The 26,405-nt window shown below is 37.7% G+C and overlaps 2 protein-coding genes across 2 annotated transcripts in view; both read right to left on the minus strand.

Moving 5' to 3' along the window:
- Nucleotides 1-4,443, minus strand: part of LOC110439329 (uncharacterized) — a 21,961-nt gene extending 17,518 nt beyond the window's left edge. Inside the window, exon 1 of the mRNA XM_087245471.1 lies at nucleotides 4,223-4,443. The gene's annotated coding sequence lies outside the window, so the exon portion shown is untranslated. The remainder of the gene's footprint in view (nucleotides 1-4,222) is intronic.
- A 1,292-nt stretch (nucleotides 4,444-5,735) lies between these two features.
- Nucleotides 5,736-25,999, minus strand: LOC101884473 (uncharacterized). The gene is made up of 3 exons (XM_087245472.1): nucleotides 25,779-25,999; nucleotides 19,005-20,066; nucleotides 5,736-8,709 (listed from the first exon to the last, which is right to left on the minus strand). The coding sequence occupies exons 2-3, from the start codon at nucleotides 20,059-20,061 to the stop codon at nucleotides 7,616-7,618; spliced, it is 2,151 nt and encodes a 716-aa protein (XP_087101598.1). The 5' UTR covers nucleotides 20,062-20,066; nucleotides 25,779-25,999; the 3' UTR covers nucleotides 5,736-7,615.
- Nucleotides 26,000-26,405: the final 406 nt, after the last annotated feature.

The following is a 26,405-nucleotide window of genomic DNA, read 5'->3' on the forward strand; positions in this document are numbered from 1 at the left end:
CTCCCTTCTGTTCAGTCTAAACTGCCAAACTGCAGGACACTTTGAAGCGCGACTCGTCACGTCACGTCTCCCTGTCCCTCTCTCCCTCTCCCTCTCACCATCTCCCCCTCCCTCTTCCTCTATCTCTCTCCTCCACACTGTCCCGTGATGACAAGCACACACACGTTTTTTAGGCATTAAATAAAGGATATTTAATACTTTGTGACGGTATAACGGTATTGAAACTGACACCGTTGCTATTTTTAGATCCCGCGGTATACCATAATACCGTAATATCGCCCAAGCCTAAACGATACACGTATTCGTATTGAACCGTTCAGTACGAGACTTTCGCTTTCGGTACGCATTACAAACCGAACGATAAGTACAAAATATGATGTTTTCAGTGCAACAACGCTCAACATGGCATCCCAAATGACGTGGCAGACAACATGCTGCCTTCCCCGCTGTCATGTTAAACAGTAGACCATCGCTTTTGAACTCAGAATATCACTTTATTAAAGCATGCGCTCATTAGCTGCATTTTGAGCTGCTGCTGCGCTGGTGGTCATGGGGAGTGGAGAGCAGGAGACTGATTCCAGTGACGCTCCAGGGACAGATGAGTCTTCGCTGAGGCCAGCTTCCAGCCTCCACCGCTGAGACTGCAGCTCTGCACAAGACTTTTGGCCAGTGGAGAAATTAAAATGGTTGTGCCCAACTGAGTCTGGTTCTCTCAAGGTTTTTTCCTTCACTCTCGTATTGGTGAAGTTTTTTTTCCTCCGCTGTCGCCACTGGCTTGTATGGTTCAGAATCGGTAGAGCTACACATCGATGTATTTGCTCTTCATTGTTTGGACTCTCAGTAATGAGTTTAAACCACACTGAACTGAGCTAAACTGAACTGAACTTGAACACTAAAAACTGAACCACCCTGATCCAGTTACTATGACCATTTATGTGAATCTGCTTTGAATGATATTGATAATGATAATCGTCTGGAAAGGGCGCGTCTCCCCCCCGGTCCTTAAATACGTCGCACACCCCTCTCCACCGCATCCCTCCCAGCTCTTCAGGCTCGTTGGGCACAACTCAACCCGCCGCTCAGGTACATCGCACGCACACGCCTCTACCGCTCTTCAGATACGTCGCGTACCATCACCGCTACAAAAAGAGTGGTGAAAAAAAAAAAAACATCTCTGAAATCTCAATCGGTAGTGAAAATGTCAGGTTTTCAGAAAATGTTAAATGTAATAGAGCCCTGTTACATTATTCCTTCATAAGCCCATTTGAGCCAGATAATTCCTGCTTTCAGATCCACTAAAATGGCAGGTGACAGTCAAATCAAGCGGATCTGTGCTGTCTGAGGAAAAGGTGGACACTCATCTTTCTGAAAATAAAAAAATACTTAAAAATAGATTGAAACTGAGCTCCATATACAAACTAAATTGTTCTTTTCTTTTTATTTGTTTACCTACTACATAATTACATTTATTTTTTTTATAGGAAGCTTTATTGTTTTGAGTATAAAGGAGGACTTGTTTTATTTGCTGCTAAGCAGAAACTAGGCTTGCCACGATAGACGGTGTTGACGGTGATACCGGTTTTAAGACGCAACACCGGTGACATCACTTTTCCACCGTGACACCGTCCCCACATTTGTTTTTTTTTGTTTTTAAGTATTCTTTTTTTTTTATTATTATTAAATATTTATTTGAATTAAATGGGAAACATAATTCTAAATGATTTACTTAACAAGAGAGCATGCTCTAAAATTATCATCTGAACATAGCTACAATGTGTCATATTTCATTTATCACAACAAGAGAACGAGAGGAGTCGAATTTACAGAAAGAGAATGGTGGACGATTAAGGCTCACAACGCAATGCAAAAGCGCCTGTTTGGCAATATTTTGGGTTCAAACCAAATGCAAAAAGAGAACCTGAAGACGTTAATGAGGCAATCTACAAACTTTGCCTGACTAAGTTGGCAGCATCTAGAGGAAACACAACTAATTTATACTTGATGTTCAACTATGTGTGGGTCGCGGGTAGATAAGATCAATAACCATAAATACGCAACGCATACTCTCATTTTAAAAATCACGCGACCATCATCTCACAATGTTTAGTAATAAATTATCTTTTTTTTTTTATTAAAACAAGAGTGATTTAGCTGATTTTTTCAGTTTCCAGCAAACGAATAAATGAACAATAATAGCGAAGTGTGGTGAAAATACTGAGTTATATCCAAATACACGTGCAAATCTAAGCTTGTTTTTAATAAAACAAATATAAATATGGATATAATAAATAATGCTGCTAATAATAATAACATTATACAAAAGCAAATTAAATGAACTGAAGACAGTGGTTTTTAAATTTATGTACTCTAGAAAATAATGTTTTGTAATATTTTAATACTTTATATTTATATCCTATATATATATATATATATATATCCTTAAAATTTTTATTATTTTTCATATGTAAAGATATTTGGGTATTGCTCTAAATCTTATGTGTATTAAGCAGTGTGTAAGCGAGGCGCACGTTTGCGCCGGACTTTAGACCGAGTTTGTTTTGGTTTAAAGAACAGACTATTACAGTTTCTCAAAATAACAACGCGCCAAAACACCCTTGCTTTTTTAGACCAGAACGCCTATGGGCGCACATATGAGTGCAAATGCATTTGCCATTTAAACAGCGTGGCGCAAAATGTCAAAACGACTCTTGTGCCAAGCTGAAACTAGCAAACAACAATTGCGTCACGCCTTGCACCACATTGCGCCGGGTGTATGATAGGGCTATTGCTGTTTCATGTGTCTAGTACAGGGGTCTCAAACTGCCGGCTTGCGGGCTATTTGCTCATATCGTCACCTTAGAATTATAAGGTTCTATCTGACATTTTAGTCAAAATTGAGTTAACATTCTTATTAAATAACATCTTATTAACATTACAGGATGTTTTTTGATAAGTTGTTTAAATTTTTATTTAAAAACAAATGTTACACACATGCTGTCTGCTATGGAATGCAAAAACTTTGAAGCTCTGTATCTCCAACTCATTCAGAACGCAGACAGAACCATATAATTCTAAGATGACGATATGTCAGGAGCTTGACTGCATAAACTCTGGAAAAGAATGTCTGAGTGCATCAGTGACATCAGGTTTTACACTTATTTTTTTTGCTGTGCTTGAATGTTAAAGCAACCCTCATATGAATTGTCAGTCACTGATATGCCCCCGCCAATTTGAGTATGAGACCCCTGGTCTAGTATGTATCTTGATTTTTTTTTTGGTTTGAAAACAGGCTAAAACTACTAAGTTAGTTATTATTATGATTTTAATAGCCCAAGGATGTTCAAGAACAACATGTTTGTGCACTTTTTAAAGATTTTAGTTCTGTTTTTGAATAAAGGGTTGTAAATTAATAATTTTCTTAAAAAAAAAATCTGTTTCATCAAATAATCCAAAAAAATAAATAAATAAATAATCGACAGATCAGTCGATTATTAAAATAATCGTTAGTTGCAGCCCTAAAAAGTACATTTAAGTGTGCAACAGAAGAGTACGCAAACTTTGGCACATACTCCTTCCTCATTAACTGAACACTATGTTGTTCCCCTTTCAATCATCTCCACACATCATCCACATTTCTTTCATATTTAATTCCCTACATTATTGGAGATTCAGCTGAGTGTTAATCTGCTATTCTCAAGTCTTTCATGCAGAGAATCTCCTCAGGTCTTCGCATAATAATCATTTGTGTAGCGGCAGTAATAGAGCAAATGAATGCTGGAAAATAGTAAAATACTAAAAGAAAAGGAGAAAACTAACAGTCCAGCTTACAGAACTAAAATGCCCATCAGTGCTTCACACCCCAGTCCAGCAGGTGACAGTAGAGCACCTTTAATGCTGATCCACCACAAAACATCTACAGAAGAAGAGTCCAGTGGAGGAGCTCCAGACTTCTGTTCTGTGTTTACTTTATTATTAAAGTTTTTGCTTCTAAATGGGCGAGTTTGATCTACGAGTACAGTAATAAAGACAAAGAATAAATCTTTAGTAACTTAATATAGCTTAACTTCATTTTTTACTTGCTTATAAAGGACTCAGGGTTATAATTCAGTCAGGAAAGCGTGAAATTTGCATCTTACTCCCTTAATCTTGCTTTTGTGCGATACCCTCTAAAAATATGAACTCTTAAAGAAGAAAAGTAACATAATTAAGGACAGAATCATACCTGTTTATGTATGAAATATCAGCTGAAATAACAAAGTCCAGCGTTCCTGATCGCTTCTGTAAAGGAATGTACAGTTGAGCCCCAATATATACTGAATAAAGGCAAGCAGCTGAAGTGTCCGTCAGATAAACAGTCTGGCAGCAGAAGGTTCAATATAAAAGCTGGAGTGTGTTGTCGTGATTTCTTCAGCACTGAACCTCCACACGAGTTTTCCTTGCTCTGAGCTTTTACTCGGATAATGCCTCTGCTAACTGTGTGCTCAGCACTACTGCCATCTAGAGGACAATAACAGCAGCATCCACTAATCGCCACATCCCCTTTCATTAGAGAGAAAACATCATCTGCAGAGCACAAACAACCGATATACAACATAAAACTCTCTAATTGTGACTAAAAGACCTTCACACATTTTAAATATAAGTGCCCACATAAAAAATAGTAATAAATACTATAAAGTGTTTTACTGTAGTAAAGTACATGAATGAATCTGTTACTGATAAAAGCAGCGCTTAATTTGAGCCAGATCCTGTGCTCAATTTTTCCCAGCAGTGCTTTGCTTCGTTTATGGCCGATTGTAAGTTCACGCTGGTGACGCCATCATGTGGTTTGTATTTGAATGGCGGAAGGCGGGAACACGTGTTCGAAAATAGAATCCAAACCGCAGAATGTTGATAAGAGGATGTCAAAGGTTCTGGTGTATTTCCGGCTATTTCCGCAAGATTTGTGAAGTACTTTAATCGTTAATATTGGCCACAATACTATTATGTGTTGGAGGCGAATCGATCAGAACTACATAATCTGAAGTGTAAACAAACTACAAACATGGCGGACGAGCGGGCCCAACCGTCAAAAAGTAGAGGCTTAGGTAACATTGTGTGAATGACTATTAATTAACATCTAGCCGAGTGGAAAATATTTAAATTGTGTTTTCCGCGTTATATTTCCTCAGCAACAATAATGTCAACTAATATAAAGACTTGTTTGGACATTACCTTCTGAATGTTATCCTAACACCTGAAGAGATTTTTCAGCATGAAAGACTGGTGAATGGCAGATTAACCTGCTGTTGCTTCTCCAATATGGTAGGCAACTAAATATGTAAGAAATGTGGATGATGTGTCGAGATGACAAGAATTTAGTATAAGAATAAGGACACAGTAAATGAGTTCAGTATGGAGAAGATTGGACTCATTTTAAATGTAAAAATTAAAAAAAAAAAAAAAAGAGTAGACTGGCACTTTCATTTCTCTTCTTCCCCCCCTGTATTTCTTTGATTTCTTCTCTTTACTGAGGTGTTCCTATCTTGTTTTGTAGATCTGTATCACAATGAGAGATTATCTTTGCTTTTCTGCAGTTGACATCATGTGTCATAAGTAAACATCTTCAGGGTGGACATGCAACACAGAAAACACTTTAAATGTTAATATATTTTACTGATATGATGTAATAAAGCAGCAGAAATCATTTAGCATTATAAGAAAATTAGTTTTATAATAATATAAACTAATACAAATAGTTTTTACAATAAAGTTTTAATAATACAAGTCAACATAACTGCAATACATGAAATAATGACTATGAATATTTTTCTGATAAAACCAAGCAATTATGGATGGAAAATCATCATTCAGATAGAAATCCACCATTCAGTGATCTCTTACACCCGTGTTGGTTTGTGTCGTTAAAATGTACACTGTATTTATTTTTATTGTTTAGATATTGCCTAATTAAAACACCTCAGGAGCCCCAACATCACTCTACACCCTATCATTTCCTCTAAATCGCACAAAACTTGTGTCATTCACACAAAGCAGCACAGAAGAATGACACCAGTTTTGTGATTAAGAGAAAATGCAGTGGAGAGTGACATCATGACTCTCGAAATATTTTGCTCATATCTAAACGAAGTAAACAGATACAGTGTTTGTTTTAACGGCTCAAACCCTCACAAATCGAGCACAAACGACCTGTACTGATTTGAAGTCATTTGAGCAACAGGGGGTGAAAAGTGACGTCACACGGTCAAAAAAAAAGAGCTTCATATTAAACCAATACAAACGTTCGTTTTTGCGGCACAAATCAGCACAAATGAATGGCAGAGTTTTGGGATTATTTGTTTTTATGGGGAAAAACAATTTAACGAAGGTTCAGCACCTGGTTCTGGGACATGTAGTTTGGGCAAAATTAAAAGTCAGGCGAGGAGGACCTCTGCTGGTGAGGGGAGTCTTTGGGACCGAACCGGCCACAGGTTTACCCAGGAGGGTTCCTCTGGATTATAGCCCTCTCAGTCTATTATGGCCTGTTTCCACTGAGTGGTACAGTACGAGTCACCTTTGTCTTAAATCTTCTCCAGCACATGTAGCCTCTGTTAGAGAGTTTCAGAGTCAAAACACACACACACACACAAACACGGGAGAAAGTGATGGTATATCTGTAGTCTAATTATTTGCCAGATTATTAAATGGTGGACTTTAACTGTAGTTTGGCTCTTTCATTCAACGAGATATTTGATTCGAGGAACTGCTGTAAGCGTGTATTTTTCATGCAATTTTTGATACCGCACGGCAAATGAGAGAAAAAAAACCCTCTGCATTTCCCGGAAACTTAGATGCACGCGGCAGGTAGTGTCAGAAAGCCGCGTGTGTTATTCCGGTCACAAAATGCAGCGAAAATCCTACACGAGGTTAAAGTTTGGTTGTGATGCTAACATGTTTACACTCGGTGCAATAGTTAACTTAGTTCGATACGAACAAACTGAATAAACAAAGAGCACTGGTCACTCACTTACCAAATCTGTAGAGACAGGACAATCACCAGCAACTAGAGCCGCGTCTTTATGAAGAGGAGACTACAAGCGAATCCGGATCTCAGCGTTTGCAGATGAGAACAGCTCTCAGGTAAACAATAATCCTCCTTAGACACGCAAGTTATTGTTGTCGCGCATCGCGTACACTGTTAATCCACACGTGACTCCAGCTGCGCTCTCACAGAGAGAAAATGAAAACAAAACGTAACTGCAGCAAACTATAAAAGCAACACTTCACGCTTGTTTTGCCAACACAACGTGGCGTCTCTGTCGTCTAAACACTGTGACAGTAATGAATATTAATGAAGTTGCACAATAGAGCGCGCTGATTGGTTTGAACCAAGCCTTACTCATGCATTAATGCAGCACACTGTAAGACGTAATAAGACTCACTCTGGCACAGACGTCCAGTCTACATGCTGGAATACACGCTATTATGTCATGACCGTGACGCAGCTTCAAAAATTCGTTTCAAACCGGAAGTACGAATTTACTTGAAATAACGCAAAAACAACCAATTTACACTTTTTAGTGAAATATATGTGTCCTAATAGTGTTTTTAGCAGTGTGGGACACATATACGACTGTCAACAGTTTAAAAAATGTGTTTTGGTGTTTCGTGACCCTTTAAGGTTACTCTCAGACTCTTGTGTGTTATTCAATGTTTCTGACTGACTGAATCTCACTTGTGTCTCTCCATTGTGAGTCCTCTCATGTCTTTTCTGGCTTTCCAACCGATTGAATCTTTTGTCGCAGTGTGAACACTTGTAAGGTTTCTCTCCAGTGTGAATCCTCTCATGTGATTTCAGATGTGGTAACTGATTGAATCTTTTGTCACAGTGTGAACACCTGTACGGTTTCTCTCCCGTGTGAATCCTCTCATGCAATTTAATTTGTGATGACTGACTAAATCTCTTGTTGCAGTGTGAACACTTGTATGGTTTCTCTCCAGTGTGATTGCTCTCATGTGTTTTCAGGCTTATTAAATGACTGAATCTTTTGTCACAGTGTGAACACTTGTACGGTTTCTCTCCAGTGTGAATCCTCTCGTGTGTTTTCAGGCTTCCTAAATGATTGAATCTTTTGTCACAGTGTGAACACTTGTAAGGTTTCTCTCCAGTGTGAATCATCTTGTGTATTTTCAGATATGGTAAATGACTGAATCTCTTGTCGCAATATGAACATATATAAGGTTTCTCTCCAGTGTGAATCATCTGGTGTTGTTGTAAGCTTGTAGATGTAAAAAAAGTCTTCCCACACTCAGAGCACACATACTCTCTCACACCGGTGTGGATCTTCTGATGTCTTCTTATATTTACTTCACTTGCAAAACTCTTTCCACACACAGAGCATGAAGGCTTCTCAGTTGCATGAACTATAAGGTGAGCATTCAGGCCTGAAGCCAACAGAAATGATTTTCCGCATTGACCACATGTGTGTGTTTTCTCTCCAGTGTGGATCAACATGTGTCTATTAAGGCCTGATGAGTCTCTGAAACTCTTCCCACACTGAGAACATGTGAATGGTCTCTCTCCAGTGTGGATCCTCATGTGGGTCTTGAGATTTCTTTTGTTTGCCAGACTCTTTCCACACTGAGTGCAGGTGACACGTTTTCTGTCTTTTCTCTTCGGTGATTTTGTTTTTCCTCTCATTTTAACTTGGGGTGTCTCCTCCATCAGGCCTGAAATAAAAGTGAAAAGACATACAAGTGATGTAAAAAAAAATTATAGATAACAACTATAAAATCACGATTAGTCACCTTCTTTATATAAATATTGAATATTTGCCCAAACTATTTTCCTTCATTCATTCACTTTCAACAGCTGCTGTAACACATTGAGCCACTAAACACTGTTCTTATGATGTTTTTCTACAGGAGGAAAATGTGAATTACTTCCAAACACTTCAACTATAGTCTGTGTTAGTAAATGCAAGACTATTGATGAAATCCAGGCAGGACACTGTAGGACAACATTTAACTGTTCTAGAGTCTACAGCTAATCAATCTGTCAGATTCTGGAGTGCATCACAGCTCTAAGAGGAAAGAGGAAAAGGCAGAGAAATCTGTGTGACCCTACTCATCCAAGATTAGGAATGCAATGATTATAGATTTTGATTGTACGATTATAGTCTGAGGAATAATCACGGTTATCACGATTTTTATGCGTTCACTAATTTCAAAACACTACTAGTTTAGAAAATCAGATAAAAACTACTTATATTTACAGTGTTTTTAATAGGGTATATGCCGAGCTAGTGTTGTTCCCATACTGATAAACTTCCGGTGACCTGTTATTGTAAATTTCTTTCCATTTTATATGGTTCCGTTTACAGCATAGATGTTGTAATGTCATTAAAATGCATTCAGTTAAAGAAACTTTGGCATTCGCTTAGTTGTTCAAGCGCAAAACGAGACAAAAAGCTGTTTACTTGCACGCGCCCGTCAGAATCGGCAGGCTAGCGCAGAAGCTCCATTGAATATACTGGGGTAAAATAAAAGCTCATATTATAAAGACATGACGGGGGGAAATGTAATTGAATGCAGTGCTTCTTGTACAATCTGAGACCCACTTTATATCAGATATCACTCAGCCAGTGGAGGTCGCTGATTTTTAAAGAAAAGTGACCTTAAAGGGGTGGTCCACAATGTAATTTTAAGGCTTGGTTGTGTTTATAAGATGCAAAACAATGTGTGCCCATGTTTCACTTGAAGGGAATCGTATTATTTTTTCATACATCTCACTTTGATTGTACACAGATACTCAGCTAACATAAAAACGACTGACAGATTTCCTAGTTTCTCTGAAAGGCCCGCCCTTAAGTGACTGATTGGATGTGCAGCGATTGACGAATCGGCTCCACGTCACGCCCGTACAACACGTGCTTTTCAGCTGTTTAAACAATCAGTCAACCTCCTGCCTGCTCTCTAAAATAAAATCTGACAAGTGTCTGTAACGAGTGAAAATGGGGTGCGGCTCCTTTAAGAGCGTTTGCGTGTGCGTCTATGGGTGTGTGTGGTGTGAATGTTGTCTGCGTCTATGTGTGCGTGAATGTGTGAACTTTCTGTAACAAGCGCATGTGCGCGTGACTTTCTTTTTCTCTGATGCTCGGATTAAGGTATTTTCTGTAATATATCGTGACAGAAGAATAAAGCACAAGATGTGGGATGCCACCTGTTTGAGCCTGTTTTTTTTTTTTTTTGCTGCTAGCACTGTATTTTTTTTTAACTCAACGCGTTACACAAAAAAACCATCTCTGAAATCTCAATCGGTAGTGAAAATGTCAGGTTTTCAGAAAATGTTAAATGTAATAGAGCCCTGTTACATTATTCCTTCATAAGCCCATTTGAGCCAGATAATTCCTGCTTCCAGATCCACTAAAATGGCAGGTGACAGTCAAATCAAGCGGATCTGTGCTGTCTGAGGAAAAGGTGGACACTCATCTTTCTGAAAATAAAAAAAATACTTAAAAATAGATTGAAACTGAGCTCCATATACAAACTAAATTGTTCTTTTCTTTTTATTTGTTTACCTACTACATAATTACATTTATTTTTTATAGGAAGCTTTATGGTTTTGAGTATAAAGGAGGATTTGTTTTATTTGCTGCTAAGCAGAAACTAGGCTTGCCACGATAGACGGTGTTGACGGTGATACCGGTTTTAAGATGCAACACCGGTGACATCACTTTTCCACCGTGACACCGTCCCCACATTTTTTTTTTTTTTTTTTTAAGTATTCATTTTTTTAAAAATTATTATTAAATATTTATTTGAATTAAATGGGAAACATAATTCTAAATAATTTACTTAAAACGAGAGCATGCTCTAAAATTATCATCTGAACATAGCTACAATGTGTCATATTTCATTTATCACAACAAGAGAACGAGAGGAGTCGAATTTACAGAAAGAGAATGGCGGACGATTAAGGGTCACAACGCAATGCAAAAGCGCCTGTTTGGCAATATTTTGGGTTCAAACCAAATGCAAAAAGAGAACCTAAGGACGTTAATGAGGCAATCTACAAACGTTGCCTGACTAAGTTGGCAGCACCTAGAGGAAACACAACTAATTTATACTTGATGTTCAACTATGTGTGGGTCGCGGGTAGATAAGATCAATAACCATAAATACGCAACGCATACTCTCATTTTAAAAATCACGCAACCATCATCTCACAATGTTTAGTAATAAATTATCTTTTTTATTTTTTTTTTATTAAAACAAGAGTGATTTAGCTGATTTTTTCAGTTTCCAGCAAACGAATAAATGAACAATAATAACGAAGTGTGGTGAGTTATATCCAAATACACATGCAAATCTAAGCTTGTTTTTAATAAAACAAATATAAATATGGATATAATAAATAATACTGCTAATAATAAAAACATTATACAAAAGCAAATTAAATGAACTGAAGGCAGTGGTTTTTAAATTGATGTACTCTAGAAAATAATATGTTTTGTAATATTTTAATACTTTATATTTATATCCTATATATCCTTATTATATCCTATATATATCCTTAATATTTTAATTATTTTTCATATGTAAAGATATTTGGGTATTGCTCTAAATCTCGTGTGTATTAAGCAGTGTATAAGCGAGGCGCACGTTTGCGCCGTACTTTAGACCGAGTTTGTTCTGGTCTAAAGAACAGACTATTACAGTTTCTCAAAATAGCAACGCGCCAAAACACCCTTGCTTTTTTAGACTAGAACGCCTATGGGCGCACATATGAGTGCAAATGCATTTGCTATTTAAACAGCGTAGCGCAAAATGTCAAAACGACTCTTGCGCCAAGCTGAAACTAGCAAACAACAATTGCGTCACGCCTTGCACCACATTGCGCTGGGTGTATGATAGGGCTATTGCTGTTTCATGTGTCTAGTACAGGGGTCTCAAACTGCCGGCTTGCGGGCTATTTGCTCATATCGTCACCTTAGAATTATAAGGTTCTATCTGACATTTTAGTCAAAATTGAGTTAACATTCTTATTAAATAACATCTTATTAACATTACGGGATGTTTTTTGATAAGTTGTTTAAATTTTTTATTTAAAAACAAATGTTACACACATGCTGTCTGCTATGGAATCCAAAAACTTTGAAGCTCTGTATCTCAAACTCATCCAGAACGCTGAAAGAACCTTATAATTCTAAGATGACGATATGTCAGGAGCTTGACTGCATAAACTCTGGAAAAGAATGTCTGAGTGCATCAGTGACATCAGGTTTTACACTTATTTTTTTTTGCTGTGCTTGAATGTTAAAGCGGCTCTATGAATTGTCAGTCACTGATGTGGCCCCGCCAATTTGAGTATGAGACCCCTGGTCTAGTATGTATCTTGATTTTTTTTTTTTTTTTTGGTTTGAAAACCAAAAAATTTGGTTTGAAAACAGGCTAAAACTACTAAGTTAGTTATTATTATGATTTTAATAGCCCAAGGATGTTCAAGAACAACATGTTTGTGCACTTTTTAAAGATTTTAGTTCTGTTTTTGAATAAAGGGTTGGAAATTAATAATTTTCTTAAAAAAAAAATCTGTTTCATCAAATAATCCAAAAAAATAAATAAATAATCGACAGATCAGTCGATTATTAAAATAATCGTTAGTTGCAGCCCTAAAAATTACATTTAAGTGTGCAACAGAAGAGTACGCAAACTTTGGCACATACTCCTTCCTCATTAACTGAACACTATGTTGTTCCCCTTTCAATCATCTCCACACATCATCCACATTTCTTTCATATTTAATTCCCTACATTACTGGAGATTCAGCTGTGTGTTAATCTGCTATTCTCAAGTCTTTCATGCAGAGAATCTCCTCAGGTCTTCTGATAATAATCATTCGTGTAGCGGTAGTAATAGAGCAAATGAATGCTGGAAAATAGTAAAATACTAAAAGAAAAGGAGAAAACAAACAGTCCAGCTTACAGAACTAAAATGCCCATCAGTGCTTCACACCCCAGTCCAGCAGGTGACAGTAGAGCACCTTTAATGCTGATCCACCACAAAACATCTACAGAAGAAGAGTCCAGTGGAGGAGCTCCAGACTTCTGTTCTGTGTTTACTTTATTATTAAAGTTCTTGCTTCTAAATGGGCGAGTTTGAACTACGAGTACAGAAATAAAGACAAAGAATAAATCTTTAGTAACTTAATATAGCTTAGCTTCATTTTTTACTTGCTTATAAAGGACTCAGTGTTATAATTCAGTCAGTAGAGCGTGAAATTTGCATCTTAATCCCTTTATATTGCTTTTGTGCGATACCCTCTAAAAATATGAACTGTTAAAGAAGAAAAGTAACATAATTAAGGACAGAATCATAAATAAGGAGAGAATCATACCTGTTTGTGTATGAAATATCAGCTGAAATAAAGTGCAGCGTTCCTGATCGCTTCTGTAGAGGAATTTACAGTTGAGCCCCAATATATACTGAATAAAGGCAAGCAGCTGAAGTGTCCGTCAGATAAACAGTCTGGCAGCAGAAGGTTCAATATAAAAGCTGGAGTGTGTTGTCGTGATTTCTTCAGCACTGAACCTCCACACCAAGTGTGCCGCAAGCCTACGTTTGAGTGAAGGTCTCGGCCGTTAGATCGCCCCCTGGGGGCTGGCTGCAGTACAAGTCATAAAGCCCGCCTCCTCCGTGTTAATGAAGGAGACTTGAGCCCAAATAAAAAAATTAATTACACTTGCAATAAAATGTCCCGAAAGATGGTTCTGGTCGATTAAGGCACTGATTATTGTGCTGAAATAGGTGCAGATCCTCATTTTTGTAAACAGTTTGTTTTTAGCAGTAATTTAATGCTGGGCGTGTCATCGTGATGACAGCTGTGATTGACAGTTTCTCAAAGCGCGGCGTCTGAGCTTCGGCAGGAGACTGAAGTGTTATTATTCGATTTCTGTGTTATTTTACCATGACAAAATGAGTTCAGCAGTAAACTACAGTTTCTGACATACATGATCCTGGTGGAACACTGTTTATTCGCTAAGGTCAGAGCTTTTTTCGGGCTTTATTAGTTTGCTAATACAAGCCTAGCCACCCAGTTAGCAAAATACACTGGGGCCAGTTCTTGCCTGCCGGAGACTTACCCCTCAGACTGACTACCTCTGCTGGACCTACTCCGGATGCCTGGACTCACTGCCCGATTCCAGCCTGAGTCAATTGAGCCAGATGCGGCGGCCGAGCGAGCAGGCGCTGCTGCATGCATGCCGGAATCAGCCCGCGACGCCGCGACTAGGTTATGCGCTGATGCCCGGAGCTGGCGCGATTGAATCTTCATTATATAAAACCCTCACATTTGTTAACGTTATTACACCCATTTTTGTTGATATAACAACAAACGCATGCTACTATGTGAACGCAAAGTGTATCACTGAGTTTAACCTTTGAATAAAGATGCAAACAGCATAGCAATTATTTAAATAAAGGACAAAATAAATAACAATAAACCTGTATCGATTGCACAAGTATTAAATAATAATAATAATAAATACGAAAATGACAATAAAACTGCACAATAAAATAAACCCATTTAAGTACGGGGTATACAGGAGATCGTTAGCAGTAATTCTCTTTGTGTTTAAATAATAATCTCCACGTTGATCTCCTGTAAGGTTATTTGAACTTGCTTTATAGGACGTCTCTGCATTTTAAGTTTTGGCATGTTATTAAGTGATCTACTGAATTTGCTGTTATAAATCATTATAAGGTTCTTGAAATCGAATCTTATATAACCTAATAGAGCTGTAAATGTTAGATATTATTTATTTACATCATTTACTGTTGGCGTTTTATTTGAACACTCCAGCTAACATTAAAAAGAATGTAAATTCCTCGTTGCCAGATATAATGAAGGCATCGAATAAACCAAATGAAAACGGAGGCAAAAAAATTAAATAAATAAACAATTCAAGCGAAAATGAATAAACAATATACTAGTGATGTTACAGCAGATAGACGTTGTATTAATAGTGCAAAGTTTTTTTGCACAAATTGACAAATTGCAGGGTTGGGATGTGTAAATATCCTGTTGATATTTAGTAATCTTGCTGTATTTATCTTCTAAACGCACGATTGTTCCCGCATGGTAAATCGTTATGGTGTGTAGGCTATATTTTGGGTTCTGTTGATGGCTAATTAAAAATAAAAACCTTTCTAAAAATGAATGTGTTGTTTATATGTTATATTGTTCATATTTTACAAGTGTTATTTCTACCCCTATGAAGATAACAAATACCAACAACAAATATAACAATAAGAGAATATATTATTTGTGCTCATATTCAGGCTAGAGTGTATAAAAGATCGTTTATTTCTGCAGTCCACCATGTATTGCTTTTATTAAAGTTTAACAGCTTACATCACACCGTTTTTAAACCGTATATTATTGTGTTTTTTTAATGTTAGTGCTTCTATTTACATCAGTGAGCGTTTGTTATAGTGCAGACACCGGCAGTCGAGTGAGAAGTTCGGGGGGCGTGGTTGATTTTACATAAAGCGTTTGGTTGGAAGCTCGACTCCGCTCATTATCGCGGCTCCTCCTCTGGCTCCATCAGACAGTCCTTCTGCGCATGTCTGGCTCCAATTTCAGCAGTCTTTTGCGACAGTTTGTGCCCGTCAAGCAGGCGTTTTGCCCTCAAGGCGTTCAATGGGAAAAGGGGCTGTCGCGTCGTCCATATTTTTTACAGTCATTGCTCCACACGAGTTTTCCTTGCTCTGAGCTTTTACTCGGATAATGCCTTTGCTAACTGTGTGCTCAGCACTACTGCCATCTAGAGGACAATAACAGCAGCATCCACTAATCGCCACATCCCCTTTCATTAGAGAGAAATCATCATCTGCAGAGCACAAACAACCGATATACAACATAAAACTCTCTAATTGTGACTAAAAGACAAAGTCACCTTCACACATTTTAAATATAAGTGCCCACATAAAAAATTGTAATAAATACTATATAGTATTTTACTGTAGTAAAGTACATGAATGAATCTGTTACTGATAAAAGCAGCGCTTAATTTGAGCCGGATCCTGTGCCGCAATCTTTCCCAGCCGTGCTTGCTTTGTTTATGGGCGATTGTAAGTTCTCGCTGGTGACGCCATCATGTGGTTTGTATTTGAATGGCGGAAGGCGGGAACACGTGTTCGAAATAGAATCAGTGTTCCAAACCGCAGAATGTTGATAAGAGGATGTCAATGGTTCTGGTGAATTTCCGGCTATTTCCGCAAGATTTGTGAAGTACTTTAACCGTTGTAAATATTGGCCACAATACTATTATGTGTTGGAGGCGAATCGATCAGAACTACATAATCTGAAGTGTAAACAAACTACAAACATGGCGGACGAGCGGGCCCAACCGTCAAAAAGTAGAGGCTTCGGTAACATTGTGTGGATGACTATTAAATAACATCTAGCCGACTGGAAAATATTTAAATTGTGTTTTCCGCGTTATATTTCCTCTGCAACAATGTCAGCTAATATAAAGATTTGTTTGGACATTACCTTCTGAATGTTATCCTAACACCTGAAGAGATTTCTCAGCATGAAAGACTCGTGAATGGCAGATTAACCTGCTGCTGCTTCTCCAGTATGGTAGGCAACTAAATATGTAAGAAATGTGGATGATGTGTCGAGATGACAAGAATTTAGTATAAGAATAAGGACACAGTAAATGAGTTCAGTATGGAGAAGATTGGACTAATTTTAAATGTAAAAATTAAAAAAAATAAAAATAAAAAAAAGAGTAGACTGGCACTTTCATTTCTCTTCTTTCCCCCTGTATTTCTTTGATTTCTTCTCTTTACTGAGGTGTTCCTATCTTGTTTTGTAGATCTGTATCACAATGAGAGATTATCTTTGCTTAAACATCTTATGCGTAAACATCTTCAGGGTGGACATGCAACACAGAAAACACTTTAAACGTTAATATATTTACTGATATGATGTAATAAAGCAGCAGAAATCATTTAACATTATAAGAAAATTAGTTTTATAATAATATAAACTATGCAAATAGTTTTTACAATAAAGTTTTATTAATACAAGTCAACATAACTGCAATACATGAAACAATGACTATGAATTTTTTTCAGATAAAACCAAGCAATTATGGATGGAAAATCATCATTCAGATAGAAATCCACCATTCAGTGATCTCTTACACCCGTGTTGGTTTGTGTCGTTAAAATGTACACTGTATTTATTTTTATTGTTTAGATATTGCCTAATTAAAACACCTCAGGAGCCCCAACATCACTCTACACCCTATCATTTCCTCTAAATCGCACAAAACTTGTGTCATTCACACAAACCAGCACAGAAGAATGACACCAGTTTTGTGATTAAGAGAAAATGCAGTGGAGAGTGACATCATGACTCCCGAAATATTTTGCTTATATCTAAACAAAGTAAACGGATACAGTATTTGTTTTAACGGCTCAAACCCTCACAAATCGAGCACAAACGACCTGTACTGATTTGAAGTCATTTGAGCAACAGGGGGTGAAAAGTGACGTCACACGGTCAAAAAAAAGAGCTTCATATTAAACCAATACAAACGTTCGTTTTTGCGGCACAAATCAGCACAAATGAATGGCAGAGTTTTGGGATTATTTGTTTTTATGGGGAAAAACAATTTAACGAAGGTTCAGCACCTGGTTCTGGGACATGTAGTTTGGGCAAAATTAAAAGTCAGGCGAGGAGGACCTCTGCTGGTGAGGGGAGTCTTTGGGACCGAACCGGCCACAGGTTTACCCAGGAGGGTTCCTCTGGATTATAGCCCTCTCAGTCTATTATGGCCTGTTTCCACTGAGTGGTACAGTACGAGTCACCTTTGTCTTAAATCTTCTCCAGCACATGTAGCCTCTGTTAGAGAGTTTCAGAGTCAAAACACACACACACACACACACACACACACACACACACACACACACACACACACAAACACGGGAGAAAGTGATGGTGTTTACATGGATATCTGTAGTCTAATTATTTGCCAGATTATTAAATGGTGGACTTTAACTGCAGTTTGGCTCTTTCATTCAACGAGATATTTGATTGGAGGAGCTGCTCTAAGCGTGTATTTTTCATGCAATGTTTGATACCGCACGGCAAATGAGAGAAAAAAACCCTCCGCATTTCCCGGAAACTTAGATGCACTCGGCAGGTAGTGTCAGAAAGCCGCGTGTGTTATTCCGGTCACTAAATGCAGCGAAAATCCTACACAAGGTTAAAGTTTGGTTGTGGTGCTAACATGTTTACACTCGGTGCAATAGTTAACTTAGTTCGATACGAACAAACTGAATAAACAAAGAGCACTGGTCGCTCACTTACCAAATCTGTAGAGACAGGACAATCACCAGCAACTAGAGCCGCGTCTTTAAGAAGAGAATACTACAAGCGAATCCGGATCTCAGCGTTTGCAGATGAGAACAGCTCTCAGGTAAACAATAATCCTCCTTAGACACGTAAGTTATTGTTGTTGAGCGTCGCGTACACTGTTAATCCACACGTGACTCCAGCTGCGCTCTCACAGAGAGAAAATGAAAACAAAACGTAACTGCAGCAAACTATAAAAGCAACACTTCACGCTTGTTTTGCCAACACAACGTGGCGTCTCTGTCCTGAAAACACGGTGATAGTAATGAATATTAATGAAGTTGCACAATAGAGCGCGCTGATTGGTTTGAACCAAGCCTTACTCATGCATTAATGCATCTCACTGTAAGACGTAATAAGACACACTCTGGCACAGACGCCCAGTCTGCACGCTGGAATACACGCTATTATGTCATGACCGTGACGCAGCTTCAAAAATTTGTTTCAAACCGGAAGTACGAATTTGCTTGAAATAACGCAAAAACAACCAATTTACACTTTTTAGTAAAATATAGGTGTCCTAATAGTGTTTTTAGCAGTGTGGGACACATATACGACTGTCAACAGCTCAAAACATGTGTTTTGGTGTTTCATGACCCTTTAAGGTTACTCTCAGACTCTTGTGTGTTATTCAATGTTTCTGACTGACTGAATCTCACTTGTGTCTCTCCATTGTGAGTCCTCTCATGTCTTTTCTGGCTTTCCAACCGATTGAATCTTTTGTCGCAGTGTGAACACTTGTAAGGTTTCTCTCCCGTGTGAATCCTCTCATGTGATTTCAGATGTGGTAACTGATTGAATCTTTTGTCACAGTGTGAACACTTGTACGGTTTCTCTCCCGTGTGAATCCTCTCATGCAATTTAATTTGTGATGACTGACTAAATCTCTTGTCGCAGTGTGAACACTTGTATGGTTTCTCTCCAGTGTGATTGCTCTCATGTGTTTTCAGGCTTAATAAATGACTGAATCTTTTGTCACAGTGCGAACACTTGTACGGTTTCTCTCCAGTGTGAATCCTCTCGTGTGTTTTTAGGCTTCCTAAATTATTGAATCTTTTGTCACAGTGTGAACACTTGTAAGGTTTCTCTCCAGTGTGAATCATCTTGTGTATTTTCAGATATGGTAACTGACTGAATCTCTTGTCGCAATATGAACATATATAAGGTTTCTCACCAGTGTGAATCCTCTGGTGTTGTTGTAAGCTTGTAGATGTAAAAAAAGTCTTCCCACACTCAGAGCACACATACTCTCTCACACCGGTGTGGATCTTCTGATGTCTTCTTATAATTACTTCACTTGCAAAACTCTTTCCACACACAGAGCATGAAGGCTTCTCAGTTGCATGAACTATAAGGTGAGCATTCAGGCCTGAAGCCAACAGAAATGATTTTCCGCACTGACCACATGTGTGTGTTTTCTCTCCAGTGTGGATCAACATGTGTCTACTAAGGGCTGATGAGTCTCTGAAACTCTTCCCACACTGAGAACATGTGAATGGTCTCTCTCCAGTGTGGATCATCATGTGGGTCTTGAGATTTCTTTTGTTTGCCAGACTCGTTCCACACTGAGTGCAGGTGACACGTTTTCTGTCTTTTCTCTTCGGTGATTTTGTTTTTCCTCTCATTTTAACTTGGGGTGTCTCCTCCATCAGGCCTGAAATAAAAGTGAAAAGACATACAAGTGATGTAAAAAGAATTATAGATAACAACTATAAAATCACGATTAGTCACCTTCTTTATATAAATATTGAATATTTGCCCAAACTATTTCCTTCATTCATTCAATTTCAACAACTGCTGTAACACATTGAGCCACTAAACACTGTTCTTATGATGTTTTTCTACAGGAGGAAAATGTGAATTACTTCCAAACACTTCAACTATAGTCTGTGTTAGTAAATGCAAGACTATTGATGAAATCCAGGCAGAACACTGTAGGACAACATTTAACTGTTCTAGAGCCCACAGCTAATCAATCTGTCAGATTCTGGAGTGCATCACAGCTCTAAGAGGAAAGAGGAAACGGCAGAGAAATCTGTGTGACCCTAGTCATCCAAGATTAAGGATGCATTGATTATAGATTTTGGTTGTACGATTATAGTCTGAGAAATATTCACGGTTATCATGCATTTATTAATTTCAAAACACTACTAGTTTAGAAAATCAGATGAAAACTAATTGGGTACATGCCGAGCTAGTGTTGTTCCCATACTGATAAATCTCCGGTGACCTGTTATTGTAAATTTTTTTCCATTTTATATGGTTCCTTTTACAGCATCGATGTTGTAATGTCATTAAAATGCATTCAGTTAAAGAAACTTTGGCATTCGCTTAGTTGTTCAAGCGCAAAACGAGACAAAAGGCCGTTTACTCGCACGCGCCCGTCAGGATCGGCAAGCTAGCGCAGAAGCTCCATTGAATATACTGGGGTAAAATAAAAGCTCATATTATAAAGACATGACAGGGGAAATGTAATTGAATGCAGTGCTTCTTGTACAATCAGAGACCCACTTTATGTCAGATATCACTCAGCCAGTGGAGATCGCTGATTTTTAAAGAAAACTGATGTTAAATGCGCTGATTTTTGCATTGGCATACAGTTCACCGGAAGCGCTTAACCCAGGTTACTGGCAAATTAAAAGTCCTATTAACATGCTTTGGCATATACCCTATTGCTGCTCAGTAACCAATTAATAGAGCACAAAATAATATTAAAAAATAGGGGTGTAACGATTTATCGTTGTACGATTTATTGCGATGCAAAAATGTCACAATATGCATCGTGGCGTTATGACGATTTGATTACGATATGACGTCCGTTTTCTCTTATGAGCTGTTTGCACATGAGCTACGTTCCACCTGCTGTCGCACGTGAGTTCAGATTGCAGCAGCAGTAATGTTAGCAGACCAAGATGAGTGGAGCTGAAATAGAGGATGGCCCATCCTCTCAAAATCAGACGTCTGGCAACATTTTGGTTGTACAGTCATTGCTTTAGACTCGTCCGCTTTTTGACACGCATACTGGGTCAAACATCCAAAGTTTTAAAGTCTTCACAGTGATTTACATACTCTGCACAGCGACAGGGATACCTCCTAATGGTGTTGAAAGAGTCACATACTGTATTTATAAGGTACAATTCACCCTAAAATATCATTCTGTCTTCATATAATGATGTATTGGCGGACGCAAAATCACACATGACGTGAGCTGACCGTGAGCTGTTACTACAGAGGGCGGACTTTGATAGACGCGTGCGTATGGCAAGCCGTTTTAGCATTTAAACTCTTGTTCTGACTATCCATAAATATATTTAGAGATATCTCTAATTATATTTTGACTAGTCATAATTATAATTCGACTAGTCAGAATGACAATTAGAGATATCTGCAATTACAATTGTACTAGTACGAAATCAGATTGGAGATATCTGCAAATATATTATGACTAGTCATATTCCTCCATTGACTTCCATTGAAAAATATTTGCAGATATCTCTAAATGAGTTTTGACTAGTCACAATTGTAATTAGAGATATCTCTAAATGATTTTAATTAAATATGAATTAAATACCTGGAAATGTGGATTTTTTTTTGCACACACAAAAAACGCAAGTGACCAAGCAAAGCCTTAAACTCTTACTGTTAAATTGAATTGAATAGAAAGCCTATTTTTTTGCACCTTTACTTAAATTGTTTCTTAATTTTGTCTCTGTCATTTCAATAATATTTTAAAGAAGCTTTTTAATTGTTTTATTTTCCAGAGACAGGCCTGTTTAATTTATTTTCTTAAAGAAGGTTCAGTTTAACAAGTTGAAACAAAAGAAATACATAAAAAATAGTTTACTTGGTAAAATTTGCATTTCAGTTTAATTTTCAATTTTTATTTCAAATTTCGTGATACATATCGAATCGTGAACATTATACCGTGATACACATCGTATCGTGAGCTCAGTGTATCGTTACACCCCTATTAAAAAATATATATTAAAATCCATTTCTCTTTGGACTTAAAGAGCCATGAACCCTCTTGTTTCAGCAGGGTGTTTTTACACCTCTACTTTGGAAAAAGTCAGGAAAGTGGGCGTGTCCAGCTTTGTTTAGGAGGGAGTGTCAGAAGAGCAAAAGAGGGATGATATAGGAGTGTTAATTTGGGCACGCGCTGATTTTCAGAGTCAAAACACACACACACATAGGGGAGAAAGTGACTGTTTACTTGGACATCAGTAATCAAATTATTAAATGGTGGACTTTAACTGCAGTTTGGCTCTTTCATTCAGGATTTTTGTTCATGCCCCTCATGACAAACGAGATATTTGATTCGAGGAACTGCTCTAGGCATGTATTTTTTATGCAATGTTTGTTACCACACGGCGAATTAGAGAAAAAAAAAACTCAGCCTTTCCCGGTAACTTAGATGCACTTGGTAGGTCGCGTCAGAAAGCCATGTGTGTTATTCCTGTGACAAAATGTGGTGAAAATCCTACATGATGGTAATAGTTTGATGGTGGTGCTAACATGTTTAAACTCGGTGTAATAGTTAGTTCGATACAAACTAACTTTCCCATCTGAATAAACAAAGATCACTGGTCGCTCACTTACCAAATCTGTAGAGACAGGACAATCCACAAAAACTAGAGCCGCGTCTTTATTAAGAGGAGACGAGCAGCAAATCTGGATCTCACCATTTGCAGATGAGAAAAGCTCTCGAGTAAACAATGTTCCTTAGACACGCATTTCTGTCGCCGTCGCGTGCACTGTAATCCACACATGAACCTTCACTGCAGCAAATTTTAAAAGCAACACTGCACGCTTGTTTTAGAAACAAAACGTGTCGTCTCTCTGCCATCTGAAGACTGTAACATAAATGAATAATAATGAAGTTGCACAATAAAGCGCACTGATTGGTTTGAACCAAGCCTTTCTCATACATTAATGCAGCACACTCAGAGACGTAATACGGTACTTCCAGGTACAGTCGTCCAGTCTACATGCTGGAATACATGCTAAGATCTCATGACCGTGACGCAGCTTCAAAAATTTGTTTCAAACAGGAAGTACGAATTTGCTTGAAATAACGCAATCACAACCAATTTACACTTTTTAGTGAGATATAGGTGTCCTAATAGTGTTTTTAGCAGTGTGGGACACATATACGACTGTCAACAGCTCAAAACATGTGTTTTGGTGTTTCGCGACCCTTTAAAAATAAATAAAAAATGTTTTGAAACTTAAATACAAGTAATAATTTAAGGTTTAAAATAAATAAAAGAACCATGAAATAAAATAAATAAATAGTTTTTATTTATTTATTTATTTATATGACATGGACATCACAATTACACTGGACAACCAAATGCATTTGTTTAAGTGTTTTAGCAAACTTGCTAATTTTCAACACCTGTCCACAGTAGGCTTAAAATTGACAAAATGAAAATATAATAAAAACATACACAACATTACAATTCATTACAAAAAAATTCAGCAGGCAAAAGCAAAGGCGACATGGTCCAATTAACTAACAGTAGACTAATTGTGCAAACACTGCTGTTTTGTTTTTAACCACTTTTTCGGAGCACTACTAAAAATATTTATATTACTTTCTGATTTTAAGCTAACCGGTAAATCTGGTTTGTCTAATGTAAATGTAAGCATCATATTATTTCCCTTTTAAATAGAACAAATGTAGTCAAAGACTGCTGAACCTCTGTCTGAAATGCACTATTATGCGAGCAAACCACGTGCCTCCATTGGAAATAACAAACATGTGCGCGTAAAAGATGGGATATGTGAATGGCCCTTAGTTAAAATCCTTCTCAGCCATACTTAAATTTGTGTTTTAAGCTTGGAACGTTAAACTGGAGCACAGTTGAAATAACTTTTAATTGCTGCAGTTTCGTTCCATGCAGTAACGTGGTGTTGGGAAGCTTTTACGATGAATTAACCGTGACGAATTAAACCGCGGTTAATAGTGAAATCGGTTAATCGTTGCATCCCTACAAAGCAGTCATCAATAACTAAATAGAAACAAAAGACATAGAGAGAAGAAAAGATAAAGGATGAATTATTTTTTAAAGCCCTGTGCTTATTAAGATTGTTTTTCTTATCCCATTAGCAAATCATTTTGCTTGTTTTAAGCAATCACTTAATTTTGAGGTGTTTTTTCAGAAAACAAGACATAATTTCTTTTGCTGTTTCACGTGTCTAGTACAGAGGTCTCAAACTGCCGGCTTGCGGGGCATTTGCTCATATCAGAAACTTTGACTGCATAAACTCAGGGGAACAATGTCTGAGTGCATCAGTGACATCAGGTTTTACACTTATTTTTGCTGTGCGTGAATGTTAAAGCGGCCCTCATATAAATTGTCAGTCACTGATATGCCCCCGCCAATTTGAGTTTGAGAGCCCTGGTGTAGTATGTATCTTGATTTTAGATTTTTTTTTTTTTAGATATCTGTATTGAAAACAGGACAAAACTACTACGTTAGTTATTTTTATTATTATCATCATAAAAGCTCAGGGATGTTCAAGGACAACATGTTTGTGCACTTTCTAAAGATTTTAGATCTGTTTTTGAATAAAGGGTTGGAAATGAATGATTTTCTTAAAAAAATCATCTGTTTCATCAAATAATCAAAAAAGAAACCGACAGATTAATCAATTAATAAAATAATCATTATTTGCAGCCCTAAAAAGTACATTGGAGTGTGTAACAGAAGAGTACGCAGAAGAGTATGGCACATACTCCTTCCTCATTAACTGAACGTTGTTGTTTAGTCACGTCCCCTTTCAATCATCTCCACACATCATCCACATTTCTTCCATAGAAAGATCTGACCCTTCCTATCTGAAGATGCAGCTCAACTCCTTGTTCAAGCTCTTGTTCTCTCCAGACTCGACTATTGCAGCTCTCTGCTAACCGGGCTCCCAGCTAACTCTCAGTCCAGTCCAGCTTACAGAACTAAAATGCCCATCAGTGCTTCACACCCCAGTCCAGCAGGTGACAGTAGAGCACCTTTAATGCTGATTCACCACAAAACATCTACAGAAGAAGAGTCCAGTGGAGGAGCTCCAGACTTCTGTTCTGTGTTTACTTTATTATTAAAGTTTTCGTTTCTAAATGGGCGAGTTTGAACTACGAGTACAGTAATAAAGACAGAGAATAAATCTTTAGTAACTTAATATAGTTTAGCTTAATTTTTTACTTGCTTATAAAGGACTCAGTGTTATAATTCAGTCAGGAGAGCGTGAAATTTGCATCTTAATCCTTTTATCTTGCTTTTGTGCGATACCCTTTAAAAATATGAATTGTTAAATAAGAAAAGTAACATAATTAAGGAGAGAGTCATAAATAAGGACAGAATCATACCTGTTTGTGTATGAAATATCAGCTGAAATAACAAAGTCCAGCGTTCCTGATCGCTTCTGTAGAGGAATTTACAGTTGAGCCCCAATATATACTGAATAAAGGCAAGCAGCTGAAGTGTCCGTCAGATAAACAGTCTGGCAGCAGAAGGTTCAATATAAAAGCTGGAGTGTGTTGTCGTGATTTCTTCAGCACTGAACCTCCACACGAGTTTTCCTTGCTCTGAGCTTTTACTCGGATAATGCCTCTGCTAACTGTGTGCTCAGCACTACTGCCATCTACAATACAATAACAGGACAATAACAGCAGCATCCACTAATCGCCGCATCCCCTTTCATTAGAGAAATCATCATCTGCAGAGCAAACCCAAAATACACTGCAGCTTTGCTTTGTTTATGGGCGATTGTAAGTTTACGCTGGTGACGCCATTATGTTTGTATTTGAATGGCGGAAGGCGGGAACGCGTGTTCAAAATGGAATCAGTGTTCCAAACCGCAGAATGTTGATAAGAGAATGTCAAAGGTTCTGGTGTATTTTCGGCATTTCCCGTAAGAAATCTGAAGTACTTTAACCGCTTATTTTGCTCACAATATTATTATATGTTGGACGCGAATCGATCAGTGCGACATA

This window comes from Danio rerio, chromosome 3, assembly GCF_052040795.2.
Source record: "Danio rerio strain M-AB ecotype USA chromosome 3, GRCz13ab, whole genome shotgun sequence".
NCBI classification, from domain to species: Eukaryota; Metazoa; Chordata; class Actinopteri; order Cypriniformes; family Danionidae; genus Danio; species Danio rerio.

Coding starts and splice junctions, on each gene's coding strand:
- LOC101884473 (XM_087245472.1), bottom strand. CDS start 20,061: ATGGAGGAGACACCCCAAGTTAAAATGAGAGGAAAAACAAAATCACCG. Junction 8,710..19,004: donor GAGTAACCTTAAAGGGTCAT/GAAACACCAAAA, acceptor CTTTTATTTCAG/GCCTGATGGAGGAGACACCC.